At 44.0% G+C, this 17,283-nt stretch overlaps 2 protein-coding genes across 3 annotated transcripts in view; both read right to left on the minus strand.

Annotated features, from left to right (window-relative positions):
* rspo2 (R-spondin 2) overlaps positions 1–5,373 on the minus strand; it is a 65,697-nt gene extending 60,324 nt beyond the window's left edge. The window contains exons 1-2 of one of the 2 annotated variants that reach the window (XM_080426318.1): positions 5,036–5,373; positions 4,155–4,502 (exon numbers count right to left, since the gene is read on the minus strand). In XM_080426318.1, the coding sequence (XP_080282444.1) occupies positions 4,155–4,257 (103 nt within the window). In that variant the 5' untranslated portion in view covers positions 4,258–4,502; positions 5,036–5,373. Of the gene's footprint in view, positions 1–4,154; positions 4,503–4,805 lie in introns of both variants that reach the window. The other variant, XM_080426317.1, reaches the window with a different exon arrangement.
* A 2,811-nt stretch (positions 5,374–8,184) lies between these two features.
* The window catches only part of eif3ea (eukaryotic translation initiation factor 3, subunit E, a), a 38,257-nt gene continuing 29,158 nt past the window's right edge, over positions 8,185–17,283 (minus strand). The window contains exons 10-13 of the mRNA XM_080426010.1: positions 16,171–16,280; positions 10,175–10,277; positions 9,562–9,696; positions 8,185–8,344 (exon numbers count right to left, since the gene is read on the minus strand). Of these exons, the coding sequence (XP_080282136.1) occupies positions 8,309–8,344; positions 9,562–9,696; positions 10,175–10,277; positions 16,171–16,280 (384 nt within the window). The 3' untranslated portion in view covers positions 8,185–8,308. The remainder of the gene's footprint in view (positions 8,345–9,561; positions 9,697–10,174; positions 10,278–16,170; positions 16,281–17,283) is intronic.

Genomic DNA, 17,283 nt, shown 5'->3' on the forward strand with positions numbered 1-17,283 from the left:
TAATTGTTCACCAAGTTGAGTACTATTACCTAATCATTACTCGCTTTGACATCATGGACTCACAATGTATCGCTGTTCCTTCAGGCAACGTTGGTACTCCAGCCTGATTTTATGTAGTCAGCAGGTGGCATCATTAGCCAGAGAATAAAAATGAAAAGTAATACCCTTGAGTCTACCAATGATATCATAGCAGGGCTCATTGGCATGATTTCCTCATTTTTACTGTGCGGGCCGGGGGGTTAGGAGGTGTAAATTTAATATGTTTTTTCATCTGTTTTATTTGCAGACTAAAAAAAAAATACATTAACCACAGAAGAACAGAGGGCCGGGTCATGCCATGCAGCATGTTAGCTCGCAAGACAAGATCAGCCCAGAAACCACAAAGATCCCAATCTAGGCTTCCCTCATAGGTCTTAGTGGCATCTAGTTATTTGCTATGGCTGTTTTTCTCTCCTGACATCCCCTCATTATAATGGAATCTACTTCCCTTACACCTCACCGTGAAATCCAGCCGCATATATCAATGGCAAAAACTTTGTTTATTCAGCCACCCTATACCTATAAGGTAAAGCCATTTGTTAAATCATGCAGGGCGTGTTTTGCTATGCATAAAATAGGTATGCCTGGGGAGCAGAACATGGCCAAATTCAAATTTAGTTCAGAATGTCTGGGACTCAACACTCCTGAATGATTTGGATAGCTCCGTATGCGTGCCAGACAGACTGTATATAAAGCTGTCACAGGAACCTTGAGGGCAAGAAAAATATTCAAGCATTTCAGAATGTATTGAACAGTGATCTCTCACACATGCTTTTCTCAATACAAACTATGGTAAATAAAGGAAGGAACAAAAAAAAAACGCTTGGCCGACAGCCACCACTTTTATAAAATGTCACTTTTGGCCCCAGGTTGTGTTCCACCCTCGCACACCTCGGCCAACATTAGTTATCAGGGCACAAGACTGTACATTGTTTCTGCAGGATTAGCTTGACAAGTGAAATGCACAGTTTAAGAAAGAGTCCTTCTGCTAAACAATGTGTAATGCTCAGTCTAAAGCTGTTCTTAAGGTCAAATATGTAAGTTAACCTCTTGATCTCATCCCCGCCTCTCCAATACCCAGCACAGCACACCCAAACCCACCAGGGAAAGGATTGCAGACAAACAAAAACAATATATAGAATGTGTGAATAATACAGAGAAAACATAAAATTACTGTGGACCTATGACTTTGTCAGTTTATCCCAAATCTAAACCCTCAACTTAACCAGTTTGAGGGAGAAGAAAAAGAATATTACAAACAAAATTATATTAGTATTACCATCTGAAATCTTACAATCCTTTGAGAGAAATAGAGGGGCAGAAAAACGTGTGTGTGCCAGTACCCCGCAGTGATTGCCTGATTATTTGCAGATGGGCAGTGGATGGCTTGCAGAGTGTGGAGGTTCCCTTGGCACGCAGTGCATATGATTACATCTGTGATTGCCTTACATTTTACAAGCACACCAAAAATGTGAATTTAGACGAGTTGCCCGACTGTGGCTACTCCAGTGGTTCTCAACCAGTGGTCCGGGGACCACCAGTGGTCCTTGAGGGGGTTCCAGGTGGTCCTCAGTTAAATGATGCAGAGTTGGTAACCAAATGGACCCTTATTAGGTAGATCTTTAACTCTTGAGAACCATTTGGTTTCATTTTACAGTTAAATTATCTGAATTACTTAATTTACAAGAATTCTACAAATTAGAATATTTTTTATTTTTGATCAACGTTTGCCTGTCGTCTCTCCTAATCAATAGAGCATGGAATTGTGGACAAACTCTCATCCAACGACAACAAAATATTCAAATTTTGGGGTCTCTGAGAGGCTAAATCTCATCAAATGGTGGTACGTGGCTCAAATGCTGAATAAATAATGGACCTTGATATGAAAAGGGTTGAAAACCACTGGTGTGGAGTATAGTGCCCAGCCCAGTGCGCAGTTCAGATCGACTGGCACTTTCGTCATCACACCAAGGACTTTGATTATGTCACTGGTAGACTGGCCCACAAAGGGGCTTTGCAACAGCCGGCAGTTTAATTCCGCTGTCTACTCATTCATCCCTAGTAGTAGTAGTATTTACTAAGGGGCTGAATGGCCCTGCGCTTCTTCCCCAAGGCGATTGTTATACGGGTTGGTTGCCTACCAACAGTTCAAAGTGGTTATGAGATCAATTAAAAGCAGCTTAGGGAGTTGTAGATGGGCATAAGACAGGGGTCTTCAACGTTTTTCAGGCCAAGGACCCCTTAGCTGAGAGAGAGATGAAGCAGGGACCCCCCCCCCTACATATTGTATAGAATTGTGTTGCAGATTAAACTTTTTCATAGATAGTTTCATAGACTTGTTTGACAGCACTATCATCAATGTTGTATAAATTAATGTTTTTTGTTTATTTATTTTTACACTTTATAGCTTCTCTGTTAAGTCATGTTAATGTGTATTTTCAGACATTTAACCACTTAAAGCCTCAATACTAAAATTGACCATTGGCTCTGTACTTTTTTTTCCTCTACAAGAAACCTCTTTGCCATTAATTGCAGATCTACAAGCTCACAACACCTTGCAGTGCGAGGCGTTGTGGGCTAGTATAGATCGGCTATTTTTGGCTATGTTCCCCTCACTCCCCTCAGAATCCTATCACACTAAGATTTGGAGGACCCCCTGTAGTAACTCTGAGGACACCCTAGGGGTCCCGGACCCCCTGTTGAAGACCCCCATAAGACACTGGAAGGGGATTCCGAATCTACTCGTGAAATAACCCCCACAACACAAGTAATCATGTATTCTATATGGCCCGAGCCGGACCAGTTGCTTTTTTACCAATTATTTTAAACAGCTTCACATCTAATGAACACTTTTCCTTGTTAATTGGCGCTAATAATTGGCGGACAGGTTGAGGCGACAATGAAAGTGAACATGTTTCATCGGCCGTTATGAACCCTAAGTAGGCTATAGGACACTTATATACGTCTTCAATTCGACTGCAAATTTAAATTATTGTGAGCAAACAAATTACGGTACATAGGCGCAGTCAATTTTGCCCAAATTACGCACTATGTTTGGAATCATTAGGCAACATATATAACACCAGATACCTTTTGAAGGTAATACCAACCACTGTAGCAAATACATTTCCTAAATTCTTAAATATCTCCCAGGTGACTCTACAGGGTCACAGTCAGAACAAGTCAGTGTTGTCAAGTAGGCTAAAATAGTGGAGGTGTAGCCTAGGCTTTCCAATAGCATGCCATTAACACGCACACTTCAAGTAGCTATAGGCAAAATATGCTTACATAAAGTGCATACAGACAGTAGGCTAGGTAATAGGCTGCACAGCAAAATCCCCATGCAGTGTTAATTTATCCATGTGTAACTCAAAAGAGTGTAGGCCTAAAACACTTAACACCACGAGTTACATTAAGTCAGGATTTACTGTATAGGTGGTTGTCTGTAAAAGCAGTGCAACTACAAAACTCATTTAACTTCAGTCAACTTTAAGCCTACAAGTGCTGTGAATAATGTGACCGTCCGTCATTAGTGGTCATTGATGGATAACGTGCATTATACAGACTCCGCTTCCAGAGTCGTCCCGCTACCAGTGGTCATCAATGATGTCCGTTACACGGACAAATCTGTCCGTAGCTCGAGTTGGCCTTGTCAGTGACACATTTTTGATTTCGTTTTTACATAACATCATAATGTTTCTTTTGATCATAAGACCCCAAATACTGAATGTCTGTCTCCAGGTTTTCTTCAGAATAAGTATGACACTGATTTACTATGACACTATATATGACACTATGACACATTAGGAGTCCACTAGTAGCCTACTAGTGGTTCTCAAACTTTTATTTTATTTTCAAGGACCCCCATAACTCTGAGAGTGTAGCCTGCAAATATACACTCTCAGAGTTACAGACCTGTAATGGTCATTCAGGGCTAATCTCTTTCTGAGTTTCTGGTAATAATATTAGGCTACTGTCTGCTCATTTGCATGTCCGTGGCAAAAATTTACATTTTTCACAAAAATGTCCACCACAAGCCAGCATGGTGATGACCCCTGCTCCGCTACTCGTTGTCACATTAAACCCACAGAGGACGCATCCTTAACGGTTCCTACCTCGTTTGTTTCGCCTCCAGCGATGCGACGACGGCGCCTGACAGTTGCTGTACTCCATACAGTTCAATACGATGAGGGCGAAGGAGAACAGCCGAAACTGCATCTGGACGACTTATGATCTGTTGTTCCGACTTGAATAATAAAAAGTAGCCAGCGGGGGCTTTAATAGTTGGGATGAAGAATTCTCCGATGATTCAGTGTCCTGCTCCAGCTTCTTGGTTGATTGATCCCACAATGTGTCAAACATCAGACGAGAGGCGATATAGTATCATCACACCGCCGATTAGAACCATTTTCTGAAGCAGCGCCGCTGGTCCTTATTAAGTCACAAGTGGGACCCTTTGGGTTCTGCGGAAACAAACGACAATAAAGGAGGTTGTTAATGATAACAGTTTGTAACAAGATCAACACCTACTACGCAAAAATAATGGCAAAAATAAACAAGACTATATCATGTGATACACTGTTGTTCTCTGTGTTAATGTTCTGTAACAATAGCAGAAGTATTGAGGCAATGCGTTCGGCTCACATGCACATTTATTTTACGCTCTCAAAGCATGACACCCCCAAAAAAATGAGCGCAACCACCACGCGTAATGGTCTCAAGATGCTCCGGGTTCCAATGCAATGCAACGGCATCATATCATTTACCTGCATTAAATGCGAAGTAAATCCGCTTCGGTCAACTTTTTAGGTTCCCTCTGAGAGTAAGAAGTGCGGGTCGGGAGGAACATACAGCATCCCTTCTTGTATATGAAAACTTATTCTTCAGAGAAGAGAACAGAGGTCCGAACTGAAGAGGAACAACAAGAGGGTTTCTCTTTTTCTCTCTCTCTCTCACACACGCGCTGATCAGTGAATTGCTGCTTTATTCCATTTACCTGGAGTGTTTTCCTGACGTGTCCAGTCGAACAGTTATATAGTGGCAAAACTTGTTAATGTAATAACGTATGTACTTTGAGGATGATGATGATGATGATGATGATGTAGGAGGAGGAGGGAGAGAACGAGAGCCGGTCAGATCTCCTCCTGTTGGATCGTGTGCGTGTGTCTGTGCGCGCTGCTGGTAGTGTGGTAGAGAGACTCCAACTGGTCCTGATGCTTGGCTCCTTCTTTCTCATATAGCTGCTGCTATAACGCCGTGCGTGTGCGTCTGTCACGTGGAGGGTTCTCCATCCATCTGTGGTGCTGCCTGCTGCTCACAAGAAGAACTCCCCTTGTTGGCCAGAGGAGGAGAGTGGGCTGTTTTTTTTCCTCCTTTACTTATGATTGTGAAGATGACATTTCTCGCCCCCCCCCCCACGGCCCCCACCCCCAGGCCCCCACCCCCCTAGTCTGACTATACTAGCCTCTGTTCGAGGTTGCCCCAGGGTCCTAGTGCAGATGTGGAGGCTAATACACTGACTGAATCCCACCAACAGCACTGTCTGGAATAGTTTTTATTTTAAGGGTGAAATTATAAGCAGACCACCGGGTGGGCGTTTATCACCCCTCTACACTGTTAAACCCTGAGTGTTAGTTTAACTCAGAGTCTGAGTGTATACAAGTGGAAGCAAATGGACACTTAAGTGTCCATTTGCTTCCACTTGTATACACTCAGACTCTGGGTTAAATTTTGTATTTTTTGTATTCTTTCAGAGTTAAATCAACCCAACTACACAGATGATTTTACTGTGTACTTGGAGGGAAGTTCCGTGACCAAAGACTGGTTATTGCATATCGGAATAAGTATCAGTTTTCCCCATTTTGTTCATGATTCGCCTATTGAATAATTAAAGGTTGGCCAAGAAGCAAATATCTGCATAAGTGTGAGTAATGAGGTGGGCTTGTCGCACCCCCTTTTATTGTACATCTTGGACGTGGCCACACCAAAATTAGTGGTCTAATTGTTGGAGAGGCTGTAATTGTGGTGAAAGGATATATATTATTCAATTATTTACGATGCTCAAGGCTCAAAGAAGACTACGCACTGACCCGCGTGACCCCATAAACGTGGACAACTTGAGGCTGTTCAGTGGTCTTTACCATTGGGCCTAAAACCAAAAACCTGTTTGGTAATGATCCTCATTAGAATCCCCCCCTTCTCATTTACTGAAACTGAGATTGCAGGAACCAAACCGGGGTTAGACCCAACCTACCTTGAGGGAAAGTCATGGGGTTTGGCATCCATCCACTCCACAATGATATTCAACATTTGGCTGTAGGTCAACTCTGCAAATCGCCTAGGGGAAATAATTACGAGCAGATAAAAAAAAGAAGCATGGATTAAATGTGTCAGCGATGTTAAGAAAGGGGAAAGTCTGTGATGCGTGAACAAAACAACGAGAGGTTACTATATTTGACTATTTTGGGAACATTTCCGGCCCACAATCATCATAGTCAGCAAATGCTTCATGTCCTGATTGTAATAGCACTTGTAAATGCTCTACCCATTTCAACCACTAGGTGTGGCACTTAATCTTTTATTTATGCTGGGAAATTATTTTTCATGTGGATGGGATATTTCAAGGCTTTTGTGTGTGCGTTTCTAACTCGGTATATAGTCGCCTGACAATCACATTATAATTGCATGTACATTCAGCCCATCTTACATTCTGAAAAGTTTTGAAATCAAGAAACATGAAAACAGAAAAAAATGTTTTTAGATAGGGTAGCCGGTAGGTCCAGATAGGTACAACCCCATCCATGTTCACTAAACACATTTTTATTTAGTCACATATTTAATTAACACACTGGTCTTTACTTGGGACACCAGAGAAAGGGAGACTTCTACCCTCAAGCAATAAAACACACATACACACACACACACACAATGCAAGTTTCCATTTCATCACTGGAACTGCTCGCAAAACCCTTTTTGTGGGGGGAAAACCTCTAACAATATGTAAAAAAAGAACCATGGACGTTTCCTTGCCAAAACCGATAGTGACCTTTCTCCTGACTTTGTTTATTTATTTATTCAGAGTGCAGTGACAGACATTGTGGTTGGGAGGACTGTTAGCCACAGGCCTGGTGTTGGTCTGGACGTCTCTCTAAAACAACATCTAAGAGTGCACTGGTAAGGTGAATGCGATAATTTAAGCCTAGAGGACTTTTATTTTCATGTGTCATTGGGGGGGTGTACCGGTAAACCAATCACTTTGTTCACTTCATCCTTCTCTTTCTCTCTCTCCCCCTCCTCCATCTTGACCAGCAGCCCTTTGCAGTCCACGGTAGACGAGGTGACGTCAGCTTTTGAATGGTCTGGCTCCGAGCCCTGGGTGCCATAGCAGCAAGGATGGGAGCTGCTCTCCTTCCCTCGACAAAGACACAGAGCGGTCAACCCTGGCAGCCCTTGACGAAGACGCTCGGTCCTCACTGGCGATGGTCATGTCAGCACTGGCGATCAAAAAAGGTGTTCAATGTGGGAATGAGGAGGGTAGGGTTAAGCCGTATTCACACGTCATCATACGTCCGTGTCATATGTATAAACTAGGCTTTAAGCAGACAGAGCGCATTAAATGACTAGTTATCGAGTAGGAAGAGAAGGGGGTCGAAAGGCTGGGGCTGTAAGCTGTTGTGATAGAGGGAGGAAGGGGAGAGAGAAGCGAGTTGTGAGAGAGCAGAAAGTAGAGAACAGGGGGAGCAGGACATTAAAATGATTGTGTCCGTCTGGCTAATGGTTCTTTATGGCTCCCTCATGTCCTCCGATGGGAAGGATGACTGGCAGAGAGTATGACCACTAGTAACTGTACATCACCTCCGCTTGCCCCCTTCATCTCACTTCCCACTCAGTGAGACTGCCCGCTACGGTGAACCTACCACTAAAACACCATAAAACCGACAGACTAAACACCCATTCATCATTACAGCGCATACATGGGCCGCATCGCACAGAACAGTCTTAGCCGTCCCACTCAGTGACTCAATACACACATTAAAACTTCATCAAGTATTACCAATACAAAAAAGTCCGACCACTGAAACCTAAACCGCCATTTGTAATGTCCAGAAATAAGGCAATCATGGGTGAAAATGGTTTTAGGTCTTTCTTTTTTTATTGAATCAGTGAAAAAGTACTCTGCTTCTTGGGGGACAAGTAGGAAACAAAACAGGATGTAGCAGAGATGATGCATGGAGAACCGGGACAAAAAGAAAAATTCTTCTATGTGCTTCTAAAATCCACTTTCTTGACCTGCCCAGTTTGGAGTCTGAAACATAAAGATGAAGAAAAATACATCAACATTTGAGGAGTTAGTTTTGATTATCAAGAATGATCCGATACAAACACTTTGTTGTTAATTGTGAGAAGAAAAAATGTAAAAGAAACAAGATACACGTGCAAGCATTTAACGTGACGTTTCCTTCTTGTAGATGTATAACTTTGTGTGTGTGCGTGTGTGTTCTATTGTTACACAAGGGGTGGTTGTGAGAGTTGACAGGGACCCTCAGCAGCCTACCCAGATGGCAGGCAGTAAATGCACTCTATATGTAAGTGATTTGTAGCCCCGAGGACAGCAGGATGTAATGGTGCTCTGTGAGTTGTTTGCAGCCTCTTTTGTCTAATTACAAAAAAACTCCTTAATGAAGGGGAGGGGGGGCTATGCTTTTTACAGGACAGGGTTATAGCAGCTCTCCCGCTGCAGATATTCAAACAATAAGGAGGAGGGTAATTGCGCACATCAAACGATACCCTCTCTAGAGCTGCGCAGTTAAAAAGTGAACATTTAATGTGCACGTTGTAATTCCACGGCCTTGGCCCTTGCGTGTGTAGACTGAAGGACAGTGAGGTGGGGGGCTAATGCATCAATCCGCTTTTACTGACATGCCTCTCTTTACCAACTTCAAGGAGCTGAGGGGCAGGTTGGGAGGGCTAGGTCAGAGGATGTGTGATTATGACATTCTGGGTAGTTGTAGTAGTTTCAACGGCCTAACATGCCACTCATCCGCGCAAGGTCAACATCAAAACACACGCACTGGGATGACAGCATCCACAGCCAAACATCTGCGGGAGCTCCTAAGTGCAGGGAACTCCAGGGCTTTGAGTAATGTTCACCAAGAGCCAGTTTGAGTGTGAGTCCACCTTATTTACGTTGCAGAGCTGAGTCACAGAGCTTGGGCCTCGTTTTACGGCTGCATCGGAATCTACCTTGTCATTAGGCCTTTGAAGGGCAATGGAAGGATGAAAGCGTTAGCTCTGTTAAACTTGCTCTTACTGGTTTATTTCGTGTAAAGAGAGCTTTTGTTGATGGTTGTTCATCAACATTCTTGGGCCCAGCTCTCCTGAGCTGATCATTTGAGAGGCTTTGAACTGCACTGTGCTCATGTCGCCCTTCCAGCCATGTGATCAGTCAAGGAAGGGTTGGTGGCCTCTGGCTAAGGACGAGGGTTCACCTATAGGTTTGCCGTGCAGGTGCGTCATGCTCACCTCGTTCCTGCTGCTGTGGGCCTGTTTCTTTTCAATGTTCATGGCCAACATTTGGCTGCGGAAGGAGAGGCTCTTGGTCTTCTCAATCACCTGCTGGTACGGCGACACAGCGTTGTTCCCCATAACCACATGACCCTAGGAACATAGGAGGGATGGCAACAGGCACACGGTCAGGACAAATAAGCCTATCACATTTGGTTTTGCAAGACACACCCACAAAAAAAAGAACACCAAAACAGTGGTGGAATAGGTCGCATTCACATCATCTAGATAATTCTATGTCATTCCAGCGGAGTTGGGGTATGATTTGCTGATTACAGAGAGCCTGTGCTGTGATGCTTATTCCAAAACATGCAAGACCAACTCTGAGCGGCACTAAGGGGACCTCAAGAGGTGGGTTACAACGTCCTCACAATATACCCTTCAATTACAAAAAAATATCAGTAAAGGTACATTTTAGTCATATTCCCTCAACGGTCACACCTAACAGTATGTGGAAGCAACGGCCCCCAGTTTGAGGAAAGGAGGGGGGGGGGGGTCTGTTGGGGAATCTTTGATTAATCAATCAAGTCCTGGACTGATTGATTGAGGAGGCAGACAGGGGGCGTCTTACCAGCTTGGAGTCTATCTTGGCATCTAGCCTGGCGTTGCGGATAAGGTTGACAATCCATCTCTCAGCCTCATCGGGCGTCATGTTCAGCTTGTCTGCCAGCATGCTGTGGAAGGGAGGCAGACACACACCATCAGGTAGGAAGATACGAAAACGGTAGTGGGGGGTTTATCTACTGTAGGCGCAAGACGGTGTCAGGGCAGATCCCCCTGAACATGCAATATGAGTTTGTGTTTACTGCTGAAGAAGCTGGATAGACAACACAATCTCAGGAGCTGTTTCCGAACTAAGTTTAGAGGATAATGGTGTTGGGTTAAAGAATGCATTGTCTGGCTATGAAATGGGCCTATGTGGGCAAATATCCTACGCAGTAAACTCCTCAGTGTTAATTTTGCTCAAGATTGTGTAAAAATGTTACTGTGTAGTATTCTGAAACTGTAGATTTCTATACACAACAAAATATGTGGCTACACATCAACATGATGGATGTTGTACATTATGTGTTGTAGCCAATTAAGTGACAACATTAATAAATGACCAGCTGCTATTAAAGCGACAATGTTAATGAGCGAGTGACAGTGACTGTACTTGGGGCAGAAGGGTGTATAACATAAAACAGAGAAAATGCCAGCAGACAGACAACACCTCCATGGGTTTGACAGGAAGGGGAGCATGATTTAGAGCAGGGGTTCCCAAACGTTTTCAGCTCCAGACCCAAATATGGTGCCTTCTCAGGATTCAAACTTACAAAAATACATGATGAATTAACTACTTAAGCCCCATATGAATTAACTACTTAAGCCCCATAAAGAAACCCAACTGAAAATAGCCGCTCTACAAACTAACAACATGCTGCGATGCGAAAGCTGGTAGATCTGCCCTCTTTTACCTATTCTGGAAAATGTGTGGAAAAGAAATTGTGAAAATGTGAACATTTCTTAAACATTTCTGGAAGATTTATTTTTGTGGGAAAGGTAAAAAAAACCTAAAATATATCTATGACTCATAAGAAACAGGTCCATGACCCCAATATTTGGGAAACACTTGATTTAGAGACTCCCGAAGCCAACTCAATTAGAGGCAGTGGAACTTCCCCCTTGTTCCGAGTCTGTTCGCCTTCCTCTTTGATCCCTCTCTCTCTCTCTGTCCTGGACATACCGATTCTCTCCACCTGGTCCCCACAGGCGTGTGTGACACACCAGCCCAGGACCAGCTACTGTCCCTCAAAATGAAAGCCAGGTTGCAGCCTGTGCCGCTGTTTGATACAGCAGGACGTGGATGTGTCACAACAGAGGAAGGGAGGTGGGGGGTGCTGGCCGCTACTCTTTGATCCAAAGAGTGCAGCTGGCCTCCCTTGTGGCTTTCAAAATAACTAGACCCCCTTGATACCGCCATCTAGACCCCCTCCCCACGTTTCCTGCCGTCCCACCCACCCCCCCAATTTCATATAAGGGGCCTATAAATATCCCTGCCCCCTCTGCCCGCCACACTGCCCACAATTACTACAGCTACCCTACTCCTCAGGAAAGACACCTCACACACACACACACACACACACACACACACACACACACACACACACACACACACACACACACACACACACACACACACACACACACACACACACACACACACACACACACACACACACACACACACACACACACACACCCACCTTTGAACAAACCTTATTAACACACATGCTTGGGAAATAGGTTACTAATTTGAGTGCAAGGCGGCATGAGTGTACTTACTATGTGTGTGTATGTGTGCGCAAAATAACAGGGGTTATGAGGTCTGTATAAAAACAATTTACCCCACTAATTATCACTTCCTGGTCCATTAATCACATTTTGCGAGTCTCATTCAGTGAAACAGACCAGTGAGTAAGCTAGAACCTGGCCAGACCAAACCACTTCTCACGCTATGGGTCCGCACAGACGCATCCCACAACCGCTAATGCCAGCAGGACGATTTGGACTGTCGCTCCAAGACCCGGACTTCTTTAAGACTTACTTCCTTGTAAATGCCCCCTTGAAAGTAATCTCATTTACGATAATGTTTGCCTTACCTCAAGGCTCGAACAGAAGAAAAAAGAAAAATCATCCAAACCCACTAGGTTTCTTTTTTTTTCTTTCAAACTGTAGCAAAAACCACATACAGGAGGGGGCTGAAATGACATCAGTGTCTGGAAGGGTCGTTAAGACATCAACAACAAATAAATAGCATTACCTCAGCATAATAGACAAAATAGAGTGTGGTCTCCCAATGACAGTGCATGATCTATCAGCACTTTCACCACAGAAAAGAGACGGAGGAGGTGGACAGCAGGACAGAAAAACACCAGTTAGGCACTGATTCATGTGAACCTCAACAGCCCAGAGGAGTAAAGAAGCATGGAGGGAGGCTGATCAACCTGCCACTCAGAGAGACGTGATTCGACCCGCTAAGCTCCGCCGGACGGACAATTATGCTTGGGCTCAGCAAAACCTGTGGAAAACGATGCTTGGCAAAGAAATCGTTCTTATGGATCATTATTTGGGACCTAACAAGCGTGGAAAGTGTCGGCTGTCAAGTGACGTGAGTTGGGATCGTGATGGCTAACACATGTCTGCCATCACAAAGTGACACCGTTAACACCAGAGAGGCCAACGCAGGGCCTCCTGTCAGAATGAGGCAGCGCTTTGTGGTAGAAGCCTGTATGCCTGATGTCTGCCCATGCATAGCAAATGGTTCATTTGAGGGATAATCACAGTGCATATTCACAGCCAAAGCCAATTTGTTAAAGGTAATCCGAGGATGGCTGTACACAATAATCCGCCACGACCTTGCTCGCCAGTGGAAAAACTGTGAAAAACAGCAAATCCCTAAAACGATTGTCAAGTCTAGCCTACTTCTGACGCATTCACACTTATTACTGAGGATTCAAATAATAAAGGGCAAATACAAAGAAGTGTTGTTTTGGTTTCGGCTTATCCCAGTGATTAAGTGATTGCTGCACAGGGGTGTTGGGTATTTTGTTTGGCAATTTTGCAAAGTGGGGGCACATGTCAGTCCAAGCCCCAGTCAGATATGAACATCAAAACAAACACAATCGAGTTTAACCGTCAAAGAGTTCATCAAACCCTTAACCCCTCTGAACGTAATCTATCCAGCATAGTGCAGGACACAGTACAGAGAACCCCCAAAAGGCTCTGGGTTCAAAGATCTCTAATCTAATTTATAAAAGGAAAATCAGGCCATGCTTTCCTCATAGGAAGGGCATTTGTGTTTCAGAGAGGGGCAGCCTTTATCTTGCTGTGTTTCTGAGGCAGGTCCTTCTCATTAAGGCCTACATAGACCCTGGAGAGCAAATAAGAGCAAGTTGCAGGGGGAGAGAGGGGTAGCAATGTGAGGAGATGTGAGAGGGGCAAGAGAGAGTGCCGGACTTACACAACCCAAACTATTGACATCCTTTGGCCCTTAAGCCAAGCAGACAGCTTCCATGACTGGTTTTGTTTTACACAACCATGCCCCTGTTCCTTGGGGGAGAGGGGATCACTTTCATTTCGACCCCTTACTCACTCTAGCTCCTGAGCTTTTTCGACTTCAGGCTACAGGACTCCTCTGTGTCTCAATACCAACCTCACACTAAGGTAGAAGGGTCAGACGTAGGGGTATAAATGGGTTAGAGAGGAGAAGAAGGAGGAGGAGGAGGGGGGAAGGGGGTCTTTCAAAAAAAGTAGCCCCCTTCTTAACATGGCTGGGCTAAAATGAATGCATTGTTAAACACTACCATATGATAGCATTTGGAGATTCCAAGCCATTTGGAGCAGCCCCGCTTTCGGCTTGGGGTAAAATTGATTTTTCGGGAAAACCGAAATGACCGTGTGGTCTTTCTAATGACTCAATTGTGAGGTGGAAAGATCCTCCATTTTAGGTCCAAATACACAATACTGGGTAAATCCGTCCAACTGCCAGTGAACAAAAATACAATTCGGCAATGGGAAAAGACTGTCCACTCACACCATTTCCAGTGCAGCAAGGGCTAAACAGCCGTCTCTGGCACTTACTTAAAACGTCAAAGAACAAGTGTGCCATTTGAGGTCGATGAAGGGCCTTGCGAGCAACAAATCAATGTTAGAAGGGATTTATTCCAGTAAATCACACAATAAAAACAAAATTAAAGAGGAAATACACACACTGGGACATTCAAAAAGTCTAGACAAAAGGATGTATGTGTGCAATTATGAGTGCAGGCTTGAATCGCAGGGTCACATTTTCACTGCCTACAGTAAGTTTTACATAAGCCTAGTTACTGCATACAATAACTAAATTACGCCAAATTCTGGTCTACTTCTGTGTCCCATGCCATGGGCAAAGAGCGAGCAAATATCTGTGAAAGTATCACGGCCAGCAGGCTGTAAAAATGGCCTCATTAAAAACAGGCATCAAATTCATTCGGGTCCATGCTTGGGTGCAAAGGGCTTCTGGGTAGAGGACTAATGACTTGGAATTTGGGCGTTTGTCAAAAATAGACAATTCTGTCATAACACCGAAAATAAACAGGGAAATCCCTGACACTGCCCACAACGTGTCCTCCTGCTGTAGAAACCTCAACAAACAAACCTGAAAATACTGAAAAAAAAGGTGAAAAGTAGGAAAATCACCGTTCAACTTCCTATTTCAATGTTACCACTAACCTTTGTGGTCTTTAACAAGTAAATGGATCCAATTGCAGTAAGACTGCCAAAAAGAGCCAGGACTCCTAATCAATTCCAGACAATCTGCAACTGGAGATTTCGACAGAGCCCGATCATGTTCCATGGTTCAACCTTGACTACAGACCTCCACAGCTCTATATAACAGTCAATGCAATCATTTACGTGTCAAGAGAAGTAATTCATTCCCTCTTTCCACTGAGCATCATATGTTCAGGGTAGCATATTTGAAATGCAAGCCTGCCTTCAGTGTTTGAACATACCAAATATGCCTGAGGGGCAACATAATGCGAATATGGCTTCCTCCATGCACAGGGCCATTTGTACTCTACAACGGTGAGGTAATCATGATTAAACAAGACACCTACTTATGGAGTTAACATGATATCAGAGATCTAAGGCATGACATAGGAAAATCCAGGCATGCAAACACAGAGGCTAATAGTCCGGAAGGGTGGATGCTCTGAAAACACATCTTTATATTTGTCATTTTCTAAAATTTATGTAAAGAGGCAGCCCAATCATATAATCTCTCTTAATTGCATACAATTACTATAATCTCTTTTTTCCCCCTCTAATGCTCACTATAATTAGCATTGACTAAATTTCTTGGTTTGGTGGACATCCAAGGTTAATTTATTTTTCATGTCACAACAGTGTATTTTGAACTCGGGTCAGTAGAGCCCCTCAGAACCCCCTGACCCAATACAACCCAGAGGAAAAATGCCTGAAAAAGGCACGATGGTTGGGAACGTCTGAAGCCATCTCTAAACTCTGACCTCTTCCTGGGAGAAACCTGTCTCTGGTTTGGGCTCACCCAGGTGGTCTTTAATGTCTAGTGAGCAGAATGGCCGCCGGAGACCTGGTAGTACTTAAACTTCTAAATGCCTAATCTCTAAGTGTGTGATCAGCATGCGTGTGTGTGTGTGTGTGTGTGTGTGTGTGTGTGTGTGTGTGTGTGTGTGTGTGTGTGTGTGTGTGTGTGTGTGTGTGTGTGTGTGTGTGTGTGTGTGTGTGTGTGTGTGTGTGTGTGCGCGCATGCGTGTCTTTTCGACTAGGGAGGACAGGGCAATAAACACTTATCTGTACGGGACATTCCACTAAATCACAAGGCTGTTGTTCGTACTTCCTGCACTAAACAAGCCTAGCGATAGAACGTAGCAGAGGGCACTTCCTCATAGTCTTGAGGGGTTCTGCTGTATTATGCTGAAGAGTGACAAAACGAATAGACCACCTTCCTGCAATACTAACAATGAGACGTGAGATTTCACGCGGTAATCCGATCAAGTGACCGACCTGATGCTGATACACTGATGTATTCTGCAGAAAGTCTCAAAGATGAAGAGGCGGGCGTTCTCAATGAAGTCCTCCAGGCAAGCAACCAGAAAGAAGTCATTCACAAGAACCTAGGAGAGAGAATAGGTTAACGTTACTGTAAATATTATACCAAGAGTTATTTCAGTCAGTGTATAGGCTAGCTGAAACTAAGGTTTCTGGAAGGTTAAGACAGTGAAATGAGGACAGACTTCAGGCCTTTTCAGAGACTCGCTGATGCAATCAAGACCGGGCTTTCTGACTGAACGGTCCCTGAGAGCCATATAAGTGCAGCATTACAGGTTTACTTCTTTGTCCTTTTTTGGGGATTCAAGTCTGATTCAATTGTGGGAAAACTCAATTCACTGAAACCCAAGTCAAATTAAAACAGAACAGGGAAAAACTAAATCACAGTTTTTGAGATACAGGCACACAGTGAATGAGGTAGGGAAGTCCATTTTGGTCACATTTAAGTAACAGAGCGGTTTGCTTTGGCACAAGCCTAAAAGGAGAAAGCCCCATCTGTTTAAAAAAAAAGTAATCCCAGGCCACTCAGGGTGCTCCAAATCAACCACAAATCTTTGAATTCCACGGTCTCCACATGAAACAAGAATGCGAGAATGGAGCCAGCCACTGAACTGACCACAGTGGCTGTGACTTATCACCCTTCATCTCCTCCGGTGTTGCCGTGTCAACTCTACTGTGCAGGACCTCCAATTTACACGCCATCATATTCTCAAGGGCGTTACGGTCACACTAAGACACATGAGCACCTCCACTCTGCGTACACCCACAGATGAGACCTATGAGGCTCTTCTGCAGTTCATGCATCACCTGTGGCCAGCTACACAGAGAAATATGGCCTTGCTTGGACTTTTGACGTTAGTCAAAAGGAGCAATCAGACGATTCATCTAGATGGTGAATGCTCATGACCCAGCTGTGCCCCCAGAGGTACCATTGAATGAAATGCTCACATTCCACAGTTGTTGCTGTGCTCCAACTATCCTTTGAGTACCACTTCACATCACTGAACTCCATCTTCAAACGCTTCTCCAAGAATTGCCAACTCTTTGTTTGCTTAAGCTTAGAAAGCT

Source organism: Gymnoscopelus braueri (genome assembly GCF_963280865.1).
Source record: "Gymnoscopelus braueri genome assembly, chromosome: 4".
In the NCBI taxonomy this organism is placed as follows: Eukaryota; Metazoa; Chordata; class Actinopteri; order Myctophiformes; family Myctophidae; genus Gymnoscopelus; species Gymnoscopelus braueri.